Genomic DNA, 18,261 nt, shown 5'->3' with positions numbered 1-18,261 from the left:
ATTTCCCGCTCACCAAAGGTTTCTGCGGTTCGAAGTAGAACAGCAGAATTTCAGTTTATAGCCTTGCTCCTTGGGCTAGCTACAGCACCTCGAGTGTTCACAAAAGTGCTAGCCTCACCTGTAGCCAGGTCAAGGGCACAGGGCTTAAACAGTCTTGGCATACCTAGACGATTTGCTAATACACCAATCGCTGTTCGGAGTAAGGTGTACGCATTACAACTAGTTACCTGGAAAGGTCTGGGTTGCGTTCTCAACCTAGTAAAGTCTCCATGAAAATTGCTAAAAAAGGGCTGCAGTATTTGGGTCTGATCATAGATACAGCCCAGAAAAAGGGTCTTCTTGCCCAGAAAAAAAAAAAAAAACACAACTCCATAAAAGAGTTGGTGCGGATGGTCAGGTCAGAAGGAGGTCCCTCCATTCGCCTTTGCATAAGGTTGTTAGAAAGGATGGTGGTTTCATTTGAAGCAGTTCCCTTTGCCCAGTTCCATTCAAGACTTGCAAAACAGTTTTCTATTTACTTGGAACAAATCGATCCAAGCTTTGGAATTGCCAATGCGGCTGTCCCCAAGGGTGTCCCAAAGCCTCAATTGGTGGTTACTAAAGAATGTCCTAAAGGGTAAATCCTTCAGACCACTTATCTGGAAAGTGGTAATGACAGAGAAGACAACTGTCCAAGGACAGTGTTCAAGAACCGAAAGAGCCTTGCCCATCAACATCCTAGAGATTCGGGCAGTGCGTCTGGCTCTAAAAGCCTGGACTTCCAGGTTAAGGGATTGTCCCGACAGGATCCAATCCGTCAATGCCACGGCTGTGGTCTATATCAATCGCCAAAAGGGGCACCAAGAATCTCTCAGTGCAGAGAGAAGTGAACCATATTCTAACTTGGGCAGAAAGAAATATTCTGTGCCCATCGGCAGTCTTCATTCCGGGAATAGAGAATTGGCACGCGCACTACATGTGCCGCCAGCAGATTATTCCCAGGGGAATGGTTCACCCCGACATGTTTCAGGCTGTTTGTCAAGGATGGGGGACTCCGGATGTAGATCTTCTAGCATCCAGTGCAACATAAAGTTAGTCAACTTTGTGTCCACAACAAAGGATCCATTCGCATGCAGAACAGATGCGTTGGTGATACTGTCGGATTAGCTTTTACTGATCTATGTATTTCCCCCTATTCAGTTACTGCCTCGACTTCTTTGGAGGATCAAGCTGGAAAGAAAACCGGTAATTCTGGCAGAACCAGCATGGCCCAGAAGGTCATGGTATGCAGAGGTCGTAAAGATGGCAGTGGAGGATCTGTGGTCCCTTCCACTAAGGCCAGACCTGCTCTCACAGGGGCCGATATTCCATCCTACTTTACGAATGCTAAATTTAATGGCCTGACTATTGAGATCCACATTCTGAAAAGACATGGGCTTTCCAGGGCAGTTATTTCTACTTTAATCAATGCTAGGAAGCCAGCTTCTAGAGCTATATATTATAGAGTCTGGAAAGCTTATGTTTCCTGGTGTGAATCCAAGGGTTGGCACCCTCGGAGCTATATTAAAGGCAGAATTCTTGCCTTTCTACAAGTAGGCGTAGAGATGAAGTTGGCCCTGAGTACTATTAAGGCCCAAGTCTCAGCCTTATCAATTTTATTTCAAAGACCACTTGCTACGCATTCTTTAGTCCGGAGTTTCATGCAAGGAGTGATGCGGATTAATCTGCCAGTTAAATCACCCTTAAGCCCTTAGGACTTTCGTTTTGTCAGTGTTACAAAAACCGCCATTCGAACCATTACAGCATATTCCCTTAGTCCTTCTGACTAGGAAGCTGATATTTTTGGTTGCTATATCCTCAGCAAGGAGGGTTTCAGAATTGGCTGCTCTTTCCTGTAAAGAGCCATATTTGATTATTCATGAGGACAGAGTGGTGTTACGCCCTTGTCCAGGCTTTTTGCCAAAAGTGGTTTCAGGCTTTCATCTGAATGAAGATATTGTCCTGCCATCGTTTTTTCCAAAACCATCTTCCAAGGAAGAAAAGTCACTACATTGTCTTGATGTGGTGAGAGCAGTGAAGATCTATTTAAAGAAAACTGCTCAGATTCATAAGACTGATGTCTTATTTATTCTGCCAGAGGGTCCTAAGAAAGGACAGGCAGCGTCAAAATCCACTGTAGCTAAGTGGATTCGGCAAGTTATAATGCAAACTTATGATTTAAGGGGAAAGATTCCCCCTTTTCAAGTTAAGGCGCACTCTACCAGAGCGGTTGGTGCTTCTTGGGCAGTGCGTCTCCAGGCCTCCATGTCTCAGATCTGCAAGACCTCAACTTGGTCTTCAGTACATACATTTACAAAGTTTTATCAAGTAGATGTAAGATGGAATGAGGATATCGCCTTTGGGCGCAGTGTGCTGCAGGCAGCAGTATAATTCCTCAAGGTCTGGGGGTGCCCTATGGGTTGTGTCTCCCTCCCCTCAAGTAGCATTGCTATGGGACATCCCACCAAGTAATTACTTGAGGCTCTGTGTCCTATGATGTACAATAAAGAAAATAGGATTTTTAAAACAGCTTACCTGTTTTATGGGGTGAGAGTATATTACTTATATTGCTTGGCTACAAAAACTGTTGTTTCCTCCACAGAGGAAAAATTTGGCTTGTTTTTCCCCGTGGCCACCTGAGGATAACACCTCATCCAGTGCCCACTGTTCCCTTGGAAAAAGGGGGTTTGAGGTGGGGGAGGGGGATCTAGCATGCTTCCTATCCTCTTGGATGGAGAATGCGATTAAAGCCGCTAATCTTCCTTCTAAGCCCAACAGGGCAGAGGAAAATGCATCTTCAGTCACATACACAGGGGCTGAAGTGTGAGAAGCAGTTGCACCACCGATTGCTTCCAATGATTCACCCTGGCTTGCCATGTCAGGTCTCTCCAGAGAGGATGACAGTGTGGTGGCATGACTGGAGTTCTCAGCACCTGGGGGTGGAATCCTTGGTACCTTTGTGGTACACTGGAAATCAAATGTGCTAAGCACAACAGCAGAGGCACTTTAACAAATTATGGTATTTGCTGAACAATAGTTTTAGCAAAAGAAAACAATGTCACCATAAGGATCAGCCTTTGATGCTGAGTACCATAATATTTCCTGTGCTGGAAATGCCTGTTTACACACCTTTACATGCCCAGCGCTCCTGTGTCTCTTAGTGTGACAGACTTCTTTCTTCAGCATATGAACTGAGAGCATCTGTGTTAAACCTCAGGTGAGAACCTGATTACACATAACTGTCAGCTGTTACCGCACCTCTCCAGGAGGAGAGGGAAGGGGGAGGGGAATTTTTATCAGCGGTGTTTGTTAGGCTCCTAGTTTTAAAGGAAGACTTCACTTTATACAAAAAAATGCAAATGGCTGGTTTTGTATGTTCATAAACTACTGCTGTAACCCCTTTAAATCCCTCAGAAGAGGAACACCATCTGTTCAATTAAGAACTCCCCTCTGGCTGCAGGGACCACACCCGCTGCTATAGCCAGACACAGAGCTGCTGAAAAAGGCATCGTACTAGGCAAGTGTAATATCCTCCCTCTAGAGGAGACATTTTAAGGCATACAGTTATACATTTTATATATGTATTTTTTGGACAAAAGGGCATAGGTGGACTTTTTACAGTTCCTAGGCTTCTCCCCTTACCTTATCCTTGCTGCAGGATACTGCTGATTTAACAGACAGATCCAACTTTCATCCATCACGGCGGGCAGCGTAGTTAAACCTTCAAAGACTGGGGCCCTTTTTAATAGGGGTTCCGCTCCTTTGGACCTGTATAACACCCCTTAGGAACAACTTTAGGTAATATGAAAAACCAAAAAGAGTCCTGGTTCCTAGGGTCCAGCTCTCAAAGAGAAGCTTACAGGCAAAACCTCGTTTTTCAATGCGAGGCCCAGGTACCATCCTATGGCCTCAGTGGCGAAGATGGATACGGTTGTGGAGGTTTTTTAGATCCAGCATGGATCCCTCCCTGGAGCTCCTCAGAGCACATCCTCACTCGTGACCAACACCTTAGACACTGGCGAAAAAACTGAGGACTCCTGGAAGGAGGAGGGGTTATATAGGGGAGTCAACTTCCTGTATTGGTTATACCAGTGTCAACACCTGAAGGTAGGCCCATAACCCACCAAGTAATTACTTGAGGCTCTGTGTCCTATGATGAACTTCAAGAAAAGGATTTTACAGGTAAGCTGTTTTAAAAATCCAATTTTTTTGCTAGAAAATTACTTAGAACCCCCAAACATTATATATTGTTTTTTTCTAACACCCTAGAGAATAAAATGGCAGTCATTGCAATACTTTTTTTTCACACCGTATTTGCACATCGGTCTTACAAGCGCAATTTTTTTTTTGGAAAAAATCACTTTTTTGTATTAAAATAAATAAGACAACAGTAAAGTTAGCCCAATTTTTTTTATACTGTGAAAGATAATGTTACGCCGAGTAAATTGATACCCAACATGTCACACTTTAAAATTGCGCCCGCTCGTGGAATGGCGTCAAACTTTTACCCTCAAAAATCTCCATAGGCGACGTTTACAAAATTTTACAGGTTGCATGTTTTGCGTTACAGAGGAGGTCTAGGGCTAGAATTATTGCTCTCGCTCTAACAATCACGGTGATACCTCACGTGTGGTTTGACCGCTGTTTTCATATGCGGGCGCTACTCTGCGCACGAGCTCGTCGGGACGGGGCGTTTTAAAAACAAAAATTTTATTTTTCTTATTTATTTTACTTGATTTTGTCTATTTTTACACTGTTTCAAAAAAAAAAATTGTGTCACGTTTATTCCTATTACAAGGAATGTAAACATCCCTTGTAATAGAAAAAAGCATGACAGGTCCTCTTAAATATGAGATCTGGGTCAAAAAGTCCTTAGATCTCATATTTGGACTTAAATGCAATAAAAAAAAAAAAAAAAGTAATTTGAAAAAATGACATTGAAAAAATGTGGCTTTAAGACGTATAGGCGGAAGTGACGTTTTGACGTCGCTTCCGCTCTGCAGTGTCATGGAGACGTGTTGGGGCCATCTTCCCCTCACTCATCTCCATGCACAGCTAGGGAAAGGACGCGATCGCCTCAGCCGATGACTCCGGTAAGCGGCGGAGGGCACCGGATCGGGGGAGGGCCCTTTCCCGCCACCGATAAAAGTGATCTTGTGGTGAATCCGCCGCAGAGACTACTTTTATCTTGTAGCCCACCGCCAGCCAAAAACAAGGATACAGGGGTTATGGCAGCTAGCTGCTGCCATAACAATGATATCCGCCCCCTAAGTAGGGACGTATATGTACATGCGGCAGTTGGCAAGTGGTTAAAAATAACAAACATGTTATAGTTACCTGCCCTGTGTAATGGTTTTGCATAGAGCAGCTCAGATCCTCCTCTTCTCGGGTCCCTCTTCTGTGCTCCTAGCCCCGCCCTCCTGTCGAGTGCCCCAACAGCAAGCAGCTTACTATGGGGGCACCTGAGCTGAGCTGCAGCTCCCTGTGTCCCCCTCTCTCTCCTGATTGGCTAACTGACTTTTATCTACAGCAGCGGGTGCCAATGGCGCTGCTGCTGTGTCTCAGCCAATCAGAAGAGAGAGTCCTGGACGGCCAAGACACTCTGCCTTTACAATCCCTTTAAGGCCTGGAATAAAAAGCAGAATTCCCAAAAGTGGTAGAGGCAGATGGGTGAAATAAGTTTGCTTTATTATTTAGTGAAATCCCATATAGGTAAAGTGGATATAAAGGCAGGTTTTTTTTTTTTTTTACCTTAATGCATTCTCTTTGTTAAAGTAAAAAAACCTTCTGTGTTGCGCCTTGCTATGGAGCATTTGGCAGGGGGAGGAACCAGGAGTACCCACGTGGGACCCCAGAAGAGGATGATTGTGGCTGCTCTGTGCAGCACAGAATCGGGAGTAAGACATGTTTGTTATTCAAAAATATATATGTTTACAATCACTTTAAAGTATAAATCATCAAGGGGGTCATGGTTTTGGGTCTCATTTTAGGTGGGAGCCAAGAGTGCCCTGACATTCACTAGTGAACAACAATGTGATTTTAGCTGTACCCACAATGAGGTAGTGTCAGATCAGCAAAGGGCCATCAGTGGTGCGATTTGGGCCGCTTTGAAATATTTTGGGAAATTAGAGACTCCCAAGCATTTGTGTATGTACTTTGTATGTTTCAAGACTCTAGCTTTTTTTTTTTATTTCTTTCTTTAAAGCCCGAATAAATTTTAATAAATAGTTTGAAACTTCCTGATGAAGCCACATGGGAGGATGGCGATATGGAGGCAGAGCCAGGTGGCGTGTGATCATCAGTTGGAGCGTGTGAGATATTACTGGAATACATGGTTTTACTGCATTATGTGCCTACTTTTTATGAATAAAATGTGAGTGCATTTCCTTAAAGGGGTCCTATGCATTAATCCTATGCATTAAGGTGAAAAAACTTTTGTCACTGACCAGCCCCCCAGCCCACCCTCCCCCCAGGTTTACAACCCCTTTAAGTTGGGCTGGTGTATTCTGTGTCATTAATTAGGTACTACGCTATTGGAGATTATTTCCCTTTTCCCTGAGAACTTTGTGGAGTCACTCCCATTGCAAATGGTATGCCATTAAGGAGAATCTAAATGGAGGACCATTATCTGGCATGCGAGACAGATTTCATACATGCTATGTTGGCTCATATGTGGGTCTTGTATTAAGGTGAGCATTCATTTCACCTGGTGGCGGAGAACTATTGCATGGTTTGTTGGAGCACAGAGGGGATCCAAGAAATTATAAACGCACAGCTTTTTTCCTGTGAAGAAGCACTTTCTTTTGGATTTTTGGAACTTTTTTCCCTTTATTTTTCCTTTTTGCTTTGATTTGGACTTTATATGATTATTTTCACCAAGATCTTATATATTTATTTGGAACATTTGATGTTAACTGTGTATATTGATAGTTGACAGCAGTCATTCTATTGTATCATTTGGGCAACGCCATCCCCTATTGTTTATACTCTTTATTGTATGTGGGAACACATTTTGTGATAGCAGCAGCCAACAGTTACATCCTTTGGTTAGGTGGCAGAGTACAATCATGTTTGTACACATTTTCGATGGATGGGATCTACCAACTGGCAAAAGTGGAACAGCTTTCCTTGTAACCATGGATGAGACATTGGAGCAGACAGCATTTTGGGATTAAAGAGAAAGGCGGTCATTAGAGATGCTTCGACAAAAGGGTGAATTTACGTGTCAAAGTTGTACACAGGTTTTAGAGAGAGGACAAAATACACAGGAGATTACATTGATTTACAGCCACCTCCACTTTCCATAGTAAATTTGTCAGGTGTGCAGGGGCCAGCCAAAGTTTCTCAATGTCTGTCCAGCAATTATTTGTGTATAATGTAGACCAGGGAGCAATGGCTTCTTTGTGAGGCGTGATATTATGTTAACAAGTTCAGGAACACTAGACCACCATCACTACAAGAAGCAAATGGCACAGATCTCAGGTCTCTTATAGGCCCAAACAAACTTCAATAGATCAGACAATTTTTGAGATGAGAAGAGGGAATAGGAATCAGTAATGTCTGAATAAGATATAAAAGCTTAGGGAGGATATTCACCTTAATGGAGACAATACGACCTAACAGGGAAATGTGGAGGTTTTTCCACTGTAGAAGGGTCACCCTAATAGATTTTAACCACTTCAATACAGGGCACTGATGAGCTGCACTGATGGGCACTGATAAGGCAGCACTAATGAGGTGGCATTGACGATGGGCACTGATATTCAGCACTGATGGGCATTGATAGGCGGCACTGATGGGCACTCATAGGTGGCACTGGTGGACACTGATATGCGACACTGATGGGCACTAAAAAGCTGCACTGATGGGCACTTATGGGTGGGACTGATAGGTGGCACTGATGGGCACTAATGGGCAATGAAAGGCGACAGTGATGGGCACTGATGGCTGGCACTGATAGACTTTAACTAATAGGCATCACTGGTGGCATTGGCACTGGCAGGCATTTTGATTTGGCACTGATTGGCAGCTGCCTGGGCACTGATTGGCATTTCCCTGGTGGTCTAGGGTGGCATACCTGGTGGTCCAGTTTGGTGGCCATCCGTAGTGGTTCTAGGCCGGTAACCAAGGGGGGTTGCACTGATAAACAATCAGCACAGACCCCCCTGTCAGGAGAGCAGCCAATCGGCTCTCCTCTACTCGCGTCTGTGAGGCGGGATGGAGGAAAAGCCGATCAACAGCTCTTCCTGTTTACATCGTGATCAGCCATGATTGGACATGGCTGATCACGTGGTAAAGAGTCTCTGTCAGAGGCTCTTTACCGAGATCATAGTTGCGGTGTGTCAGGCTGACATGCCGCGATGATGTCTGGTCAGGATATCGCAACCACTTTGCCGACGTCATTTTGTTATATGGGGGGCGGCAACGGTTAAAAAAAGGGAGGGTAGGGAATTTTTCGTATAAAGTGTATCAGAAGATGGAGTAAAGTGGACACCTAAGTATTTTAACTAGGAGACCCTCCAAGCGTTTGGAAAGGGGGTTGGAAGGTGCTGGATTACTGAGCGAGGCATAATAAGGGAGGAGGCTTCTGACTTAGAGTTAACTTTATATCCAGATAATGGCCCATAGAGTTCCAATTCTTTGTGCGGATTTGAGTGAGCATAAGGAGGATGTCATCCGCAAAAAAGGGAGAGTTTAAATTCCCTACCCCTAACCAGAATTCCATGTAAGTTGGGATTATTGCAGATGTGGGCCCCCAAGGGTTGTATGCAAAGGGCAAACAGGAGGGAAGATAGAGGACAGCCTTGTCGCGTCCCATTCCTAATCGGAAACAGCATTGAAATAGCATTAGGAATTTGGCTTGCGCCATTTGAGTTTGAGTACAGATGTCATATAACACATCAAAAGGGGCCTTTAAATCCTACGTATTTCAGGGTCTCGAAGAGACAGGGTCAGTTGGGTTGATTGAACGCCTTTTGACATCTAAGCTTAGCTTGCTGGCGGTCTCTATAAGCCACGTCAATTAAGTCGATCATCCTTCTAGTACTATCACCCGCCTGCTGGAACAGAACAGAGTCCACCTGGTCTATTGAATAATGAGGGAAGAGCTTCACTTAGTCTTAAGGAGAGCAGCTTGGTTAATATCTTTAAGTCAAGTTCAACAAATTGATGGGCCTATAATTAGTGCAAAGGGAGTAGCCTCTCTCTGGATTAGGGATCAAGGTGATAAACGAGTGTTGCATATTGAGGGACTGAGTCCTTATGTAGGAAGCCATTGTACAAGGGCACCATATGAGGGAGAGGGAGTGAATAAAAAGCTTTATAATATTCATAGGGAAAGCCGTCAGGCCGAGGTGCCTTACGACTGGGGAGAGATTTAAGTGTATTTTAAATTTCCTCCTCTGTTATAGGTTTGTTAAGAAAATGGAGGGCAGAAAGTGAAAGTTTAGGGAATCCACTACATTTGAGACATTGGTGTATCTGGCTCTTATGGGCTTGGGATGGGGGATCATGTGGGATGTTGGCATCATTATACAAAGAAAATTAAAAGTCCCTAAATAGCTGTACAATCAAGGCCAGATGTGAGTATGGCTTCCCCTCTCTATTCTTGACTGTTTGTGGTATAGAGGAGTAGAACTTATCCTTCCATTTATTAGATAAAAGGGAATGAGCTTCGTCATAATAGAGCTGCTTTAAGCGTGTCAGGGTTTTCTCAACCTTCTCTAAAGCCAATTCTTCTTGTGAAGGTCAACTCATTCTTTGAGTTTTTGTAGCGAAGGGGAGGAGCGTAATTGAAAATGTTTAAAAATGTCTTCACATACAGTATTACGTTGTAATAATATCTTAATTATTTTCACATTTGTTTTATGTAGAGTAATAAAAATCATTTTTTTTCTCACTGGTGCTACCTCCTTTCCTGTGTCCCCATTGCAGCATCCGATCCCATAGTTCGGCCAGTGCCACATTCTTCGGTTTCAGTGAACAGGCAAGCCATTCACTTCCTCCTTCACCTATGTCTAGGCTTACTGTTTGACTAAAGAGTAATCCTTGTGGGTGTTTACACAGTGATGAGTGACAATCCCCTCCCCCATGCCAGCACTAATGTGACCGCTACAGTGTCAATCAGCACTGTGCAGACATCGTAAAATAGAGGTAGAGGCTCCTTCAACAAATCTTTCTCTGTGAACAGGAGTGCAGGGAAAGATCATCTGACTGCCAAACAGCACAGAGATAATGAGGTATTTAGATTTTTTTTTGTAAATGAGAAGCAGGTGCATTATATATACACATTTTAACAGCGATCAATGACAATTAACTCTTGCATGTTTAATATCACTTTAAAGAGTAGGTAAACTTCCTCTGCTGACACTTACCTATAGGTAAGCCTATAATACGGCTTGCCTTTTAGGTAGTTTATACTATCTGTATACTGTTTAGGAGATATTTACATTACATGGAACCAGTGACATCACTGGTGCATGCGTTCTAAAGAAACGGACGCGGGTGCCGTTCCTTCCAAGTCCTGTGCCGTGAACGCCGGCATGCGCATGCGTGGGAGTGATGTAATCGTGGCTCTGGCACAGAATCGGAGCCCACGAACCCGGAAGCAAGATGGGTGAACATAGAATTGGCTGCAGCACTGACATTGCAGCACTAGAACAGCTTTGTTTTAAGGGAAGTTTCACATAATGTGTTAGTATGCAATGCATACTAGCACATTATGACTTTACCTTGCAGGAAGAAAAAAAAAAAAAACTTCCAGCGGTATACAACTGCTTTAATCAACTTCCAATGAGCCCAGATTGTTGGTTATACAGGTAAATATGGAAATCTGCATGTTAATCATTTTTATATATTTCTTTTTAGCCACTTGTTAGAGCTTACTGTACTTTAAATTGAGTATATTGTACTGTACATAAAACTTCAGTTTAACATGTATATTTTATGAAAACATAACTATAGAATTTGCCCATGATAATTACACGTTTTTAATTGTTCGATTAAATAGGTTAATGTATGTGTTTTTCCTGCTTCAGCTTGGAGTGTGGTTTTCTTTGGGATGTGCCTACATCACTTTGCAAGGATATGAGGGAGCAGCAAGAGCTTTTCAGCGCTGTGTTACCTTGGAACCTGATGTGAGTATTATTATTAATCTTCTATTTATGTGTGCTTGTTTAAAATATAACGAACACACAATAATACAGCAGTGCTTAACATAAGGTCTTGTCACCCTTTCTTGAGCAGAAGTCAATGAAGCCAAGATGCCCACATCAGTTTTGTAGAAATAAAAAAATTATATACAAAAACAAGTGTCTCTGTGGAGCATATAACACCACAGAGGTAATACAATGGCATTTACATTTTTAATTTCAATACTACACCCTGCAAGTCTTTGAATAACACTAAATTGATAAGCGTTCAGTGCCACCTTAGACAGATTTTCTACTATTAATCATTTTCACCTATCGCTGTTCCTACTTACTAGGAACAAACAACATGTCTCCTCTCCTCTCTGACAGCACAGGGATTTGTGTGTTTACACACACTAATCCCTGTGCTGGCTCTCGTGCACGCAATCGCGAGTGACCGGCGGTGATCACGACCGCCGGCCACACGCATCGGGTCCCCCGCCTCTGGTTGCCGAAAAGGGGAAGGATGTAACGTACAGGTTTTCGCCCAGGAGAGCCAATCTGCCGCAGTATATCTGCATGAGCCAGTCGGGAACCGGTTAAAGGAAACAGGTAGGTTGTCCCAAACATCTTGGATAACTAACCACAGATCATCTGTTGCTGTAGACTGCCTCAAATCCATCCGTCTCTTTATGTATCTCAGACAGATTCAATTTTGAGATCAGGGCTCTGTGGTGGCAAAACCATCAGTCCCAGGACTACTTGTGCTTCTTTATACTGAAAATAGTTCTTAATGACATTGGCTGTATGTTTTGGGTTGTTGTCCTGCTGCAAAATTAATGTAGGGCCAATCACACCCCTCCCTGATTGTTTGGTATGATGGATAAGTATCTGCAGCAATGTATTCCCAGCAATGAGGACACCATTGATCCTGACCAAATCCTCAACTCCATGCCAGCTGACAGGACACGACAGGCTCTGGAAGGATCCCAACAATATTGTCGGGATCTACTCACCACTGCCTAATAGCTGGCTCCACTTTTCAGTGCACAGCTGTAGGCCAGAGCCAGCTGTACCCTGACCCACCCTTGCCTGGTGCTCCAGTGAGCCCTGCAGTCACTGACTGACAGTCACTGTTCTCTGCTCAGGGCAGACTGAGTACTAAGTGATCACTAGTCATGTGATCGCTCAGTGCTTGGCCTAAGGCTCTGTTCACATATATGCAAATCGGATGCATTTTGAACCGCATCTGATTTGCATAACATGTGAAACGGCAGGCTTATCAAGGCATCTGGTTCACATGTGTGGGACAGCCGCTGTGTGGTTTTGAAGTCTTGTGCGGTTTTGAAGTCTTGTGAATCCAGCCTTAGAGCCGATGTTGGACAGTGCAGCATCACACACATGCTGCAGCATGGAGCTGAGTATGGATGTTTATTTTCTTTTTAAAGCCCATACTTCTCCTTTTAGGCTCCATTCACATATATGCAAATTGGATGCATTTTGAACCACATCCAATTTGCATTACATGTGAACCAAACCAACTTTCTATGGAGCCGATTCACATATATGCAGTGCAGCAGCAATGAAAATCCACTGTGAATTTAAAAAGAGTCCTGTGCATTTTCTGAACACTGCGGTACGATAAAGATGCAAATTCCAGGCTCATTGCCTTATGGGAAGCATATGAATCTCATATCTCATTAGTTTTGAACACAAATTCAATGAGAAAAAAAAATGGCATGCGGCCCCCCAAGCTATACCAGGCCCTCTTTAAAGGGAACCCCATGCCAAAAATAAACAAAAAAAATTCTGTGGTATCCTCCCAAATCCATACCAGACCCTATGGTTTTAATTTTGGTGTGGGGGTTACCCTTACCCCCATGCTGTTTTTGCAATTTTTAATTGACGGCAATGGACGTTCGGCTGCCAGCGGGGAAAGCTGATGAGTCATCCGTTAAGGATGTGTCGGCCGGCTTTCCGGTCCGCTTCTTAACAATCGGCTATAGTTAAAGATCCCGGAGGGGAAATTCGCACCAGACATGTGTGAACCTAGCCTTAAAGAAAAAGCCATAACTGAAATTTACAGATAAAAGCAAAGTGTTACATTGGGCAAAAAAAAGTGGAAATTGATTGAAAAATTGTATTATAGGAGGGTTATGGTAAGCTTGAGGTGTTTGGATCAAGGAAGAGAACTTATATGAGAAGTAGAACAGGTGTAAGGATACTTTCTGTAAAGCATGGCAGAGGAAATGTAATGGTTTGAGACAGTTTTGGTGCTGATTAGATGGGAAAGATTAACCAGAAGGGTTTCCTCTTTACCCTTCAAACTGCTGCAGGGCAAACGTCCAAAGCATAATTGTGCTTCACTGTTGCCTGCAGACATGCATCCATGTACTTTTCTTTAGCCCTTCATGGACAAACTTCCTTCGGTTAAAAAGGAATATTTCAGCACATGAGACTCCAACCTAAAGCACCTGCTTCGATTTTTCTACACCCCAGGCCTTTTTGTGCATGGGTGAATCGTTTAGCCTTTTTCAACTTTGAGGAGATGGTGATCGCAACACTTGCATGCTGCTTTTGATTAGACATCTCTTAGTATAAAAATTTAGCAGGGTCTCAGTAGTTTCTGCCAAATTTGAGATGATAGCAGTGCTGGACAGCTTCAGGTTTTGAAAGGAAGTTAACTTGATGTCATTCTTGTCTGCTGTACGCTCTGATGGACTATTGCATTGTCTTCAACTGGTTTGCTGTGCATCTGCAGAAGAGTTTAGAAAGCATATCTTGAAATATCTGTCTACCATTGAATTTCTACTAGGGAGACCTTGCTGATGTACGATGATAACCTCCTTGTGTGTTGTCCTTATTCTTAGTTTTGCTATGGTGCAAGATTTGCCACATCTACCATGGCCTCATTTTTAGTATGGGTGTCCCTTGGCCAGTTTTATTCCCTCTACACAGCTGTTTCTCTTTCATTTAATAAGTTTGGGTTAAATTACATATTATGTCATAGCACGTTTGTTATATTGTCTAATTAGGCACTGGGCTACGTGCCTAAAAACTGTTTTTGACTGGAAAGTGGTCTATTACTATGGTAAATTCTTTATTTAAGGACATTTAAGTATTTTATTGCATTACTTCATTTTTTCCAAACGATCGATAGCAACTCCTATATACCCTCTTTTCTATTCACACACTAATGCAAAAAAAACAAATTGACAATGAAAAACAAATAAATAATAGACAAATCCTTAAGACATTCCTGATATGCTTCTGGGCCAAGGGTCAATATAATAGCTAGCATTTTTAGAACGTGGTCAGCATTGTGAGGAAATGTTTATTCTTATACGTCTCATAAGTCACTATAATGTGACCTGTGAGGATAATGAATGTGATGTTAAAATACTGTATTATGCATAATTTGACGAATTCCATTTGAATTAGTAATATAATTTTTGGTCATGTAAGATTTTTTTCGCTAGTGACTAAATAAAAACATGGTATGTAGTCATCATTTTGAATGCGTTATTTTGTTAAATTTGTACTTCTGCTGATTTAATAAATTATGAGTAATTGTACATACACAAAACACATGTACATTCTAAACTTTGCTACTGAAAAACATATTTTGATGCAATAATTTGTATTGCTATGAATGATGTCATCGATGCTAATGTCAGTAATGATGCCATCCTTTATGGTCTCATGATTTGATTTAGCTCATGTTATATGAAAATGTGATATCAGCGATCATGTAATGTTTTATTTCAGCCATAATGATGGAAATCATTATACATTTTATGTGATCAGTTCTGGCTTACATTTCTGTTGTTGACCTATGTTCTCTTGCATACCATATTTACCATTTATTGACCAAGTCATCCCAAGTTTAGAGTAAGATATGTTGGACAAAACCGAATGTATATGTATGTGTGTTTTTATATATATATATATATATTCTATTATAACTTTTATAGTCACGCATTGAATACTCATTCTGGAGTGTAGACAGGTTTTTTTCTTTTTAAGTGGTGTAAACCCTTACATATACCCACTGAAGTGACTATCCTCAGGTGATAAAACAAGTCCTCCTGCATCCTCCCCATAGAATGTTAGCCTTCCATCCCTTGCTTAAAGGCTAAGTTCACCTTTGTTCACCTGTTTTTTTTTTCCGCTCCCCAATTTACATATTTTGCAAAAATAAGACCGCTTTTTAATTCTACACAGGCTTACCTCACTCTCTTCATAGCTGTTTAAAAACACTCGCTCGATTACTTCTGCCTTACTTCCTGGACAGACTTTAGGTCATGACACAGTAAGGAGTTGACCAGCTGAGGGTAGATGATGCAGGGTGTGTGCTAATGAGAGGGGAACTAGAAATTAGAAAAAAAAATGGTGAACTTAACATTTAAAGTATAACTAAAGGTCACACTTTTTTTTTTTTTTTTTTTAGTTTTGGATAGAGTGGAGAGGGATTCGAACACCTGTCAGTGTTTATTGAAAGTAAAAAAATCCCAACATTTGGGTTGTCCCCAGAAAAGGAGGGGAAATCTTCAGAAAGGGCACACTAATTCTGATGACCTGTTGACTCCTAAGGAATCCCCTTAATTTGCAGAGATTTTCTCTCACTTCCTGTTTGGCAATGGTAAATCTCTGCAATGGGACAAAGATGGCAAAAAAAAAATCTTATAGGGGTTATAACCCTCCCTTACGCTATCTAAAATAAAAAAAAATAACGTTTTGACTATTGCTCCACTCTAAGACCTTGTATGGGGGATTCCCATGCACCTTCCCCCGTTTGTACCTTATGTAATCTTGGGATCACTGCATTAATATAAGCTGTTGTTTGGACTCCTTGAAGGCAATTCCTCCCTATTTTACCCTCAAAGGGTTCACTTCTGGCAGTCGTTATCCTTTCAATGTGAGTGGATAAAAAAAGGGAGAGGGGTATGCCTGTATATCAAAAATGATGTACAAGTGAATGTGAGAGATAACATCACTAAGGGAGCAAGGGAGGAGGTGGAATCCTTATGGGTAAAGCTACAAAGGGAGGAAACTAAGGGAAAATCATACTGGGAGTATGCTATAGGCCCCCTAACCAGTGGGAGGAGGCGTAAGCAGACCTCCTATCACAATTTGGATTAGCGGCAAGAATGGGAGGTGTCATTATAATGTGGGATTTTAAGTATCAAGACATAGACTGGGTGGAAGGAACCGTGCATTCATCTAAGGCTCACCAGTTCCTAAATGTCTTCAAGAAAAAGGGATCCGCTGCTCCAGGTGTATGCAATACCTCTGTTGGAACCAAGTAGGAGTGCTAGCCCTGGCACACCTCTATGGAAACTTGAGAAAAAGAAGAAATGGCTGCACATCCAAAGGTTCCAAAACACAATGCCTTTTATTAAAAACGACCAGGATTCACCAAGGACACCAGGTATTAGTCACGTAGACGCGTTTCACACATCTGACCTGTGCTTAATCATTACAAAGACTATACTGAATGCTGAACCTTATATAGGACCGCCCTGACATCAACAGGTGCTCAGGCAGTCAAAATAAGGAACAGCTGCACAACATGACTGATAAATATGTATGTTAAAGAACCAATTTTATCCTCCAAAATAACAACTGTGTATAAAAAGTGTACAAAAAAATTATTGTGTATGTATGTGTTTTTATATATATATATATATATATATGTATGTATGTATGTATGTATGTATGTATGTGTGTATATATATATATATATATATATATATATATATATATACACATACACCAATGTAAACACACATATCTAGTGAGACAAAGTCAGCATAAATGCATGTATACACAATAAACATATAAATGAATAGAGTGAAATTTATATGTTGTTGTTACTACTAAATGGTGCATGAATAATAGAAAAATGGGGGCGCACTATGTATGTTCTCCCATATTGAATTTTAGACACCATTTGTCTCATTAAAGTGCGTATATTGATGAAGGTATTCAAACACCAAAAAGAGGAAGAACATATAAAAACAAAAGAAAACAAAACAAAAGAGAATGAGAAAGGGAGGGAGAGACAGACCCTTAATATGAAAAGACTGCCATGAAAAAAGTGGGCACAATAAAAGATGCCCAAATATAAGCATGGACTATATAATAAAAAGAAAATATACAAAAATTGTATGTGGGTGAATATGTGTAATATAAAATTACATGTAACAGTAAATAAAATGAAAAAGTAAAGTGAATAAAAAATGATTAAATTAATATTAAAATTCTATACTTGTCTCAAACCAACAAGTCAACATGGAAACACAAGCTGGTATCTCGAAACACGTATCAGTGTGTCCACCGTGGCATGCCACACATGATATGAACATTCACCAATATGAGCAGCCTAAATGGACACACAAACACGTGTAAATTTGCAACCTTTCTGATGTCAAGAAAGGCACATGTGAATCGCATGTGCCTAAAACAAAATGAAAGGGTGGAATATGTGCGTAAAAATGTCCATGGATGGACAGTTTAAAAGGCCAAAATGTCAATGCCTGAATGTCTGTGTAGATAAATATAAATATAATGTAACATCCAAATAAAGACATGAAAAGATACAGCCATAATCACCTTGGAAATTCCTGAAATGAAAACACCAGAGACACCAACGTTTTAGAGGCGGTAAATCTATGGGGAACATGCCAAAACGCATGTATACCCCACAGGGGCCCCTCCATAGAGTGCTACAACCATAAAGGGAGTAAGATAAAAAATAATATGCATGTGCATGTATAGTGCGTGTATTATAGAAACTGGGAAAGAGGAGAATAAGGAAGGGGGCGATGATGGGGGAAGCATTACCGGATCTGTTCTTAAAAATGACTAACATCCCATTCAAAATGTAAACCTCGGGATATCCGAGTCTGTAAATGGAAGATCCAGAATACTTCCCTCCGGCATAAAGTCCGAAAAACATCACCCCCTCTTTTGGGGGCCCTGACTCTCTCTATCACCTGAACTTTCATTGCTGTTGTGTCCCCATTGTGGTAGGCATTGAAATGCCTAGCCATGTTGGTGGACAGATTTTTCTCCACACTGTGGATGTGTTCCTGGAAGCGGTCATGGAGGC

General features: G+C 41.7%; 1 protein-coding gene across 1 annotated transcript in view; it reads left to right on the top strand.

The window, feature by feature from the left end:
• TTC27 (tetratricopeptide repeat domain 27) overlaps positions 1-18,261 on the top strand; it is a 795,933-nt gene that overhangs the window by 682,549 nt on the left and 95,123 nt on the right. Inside the window, exon 15 of the mRNA XM_073627729.1 lies at positions 11,055-11,153. Coding sequence (XP_073483830.1) covers positions 11,055-11,153 — 99 coding nt within the window. The remainder of the gene's footprint in view (positions 1-11,054; positions 11,154-18,261) is intronic.

This window comes from Aquarana catesbeiana, linkage group LG04 (assembly GCF_042186555.1).
Source record: "Aquarana catesbeiana isolate 2022-GZ linkage group LG04, ASM4218655v1, whole genome shotgun sequence".
Taxonomy (NCBI): domain Eukaryota; kingdom Metazoa; phylum Chordata; class Amphibia; order Anura; family Ranidae; genus Aquarana; species Aquarana catesbeiana.
The sequence above is the reverse complement of the archived record's forward strand: the minus strand, read 5'-3'. Positions and strand labels throughout refer to the sequence as shown.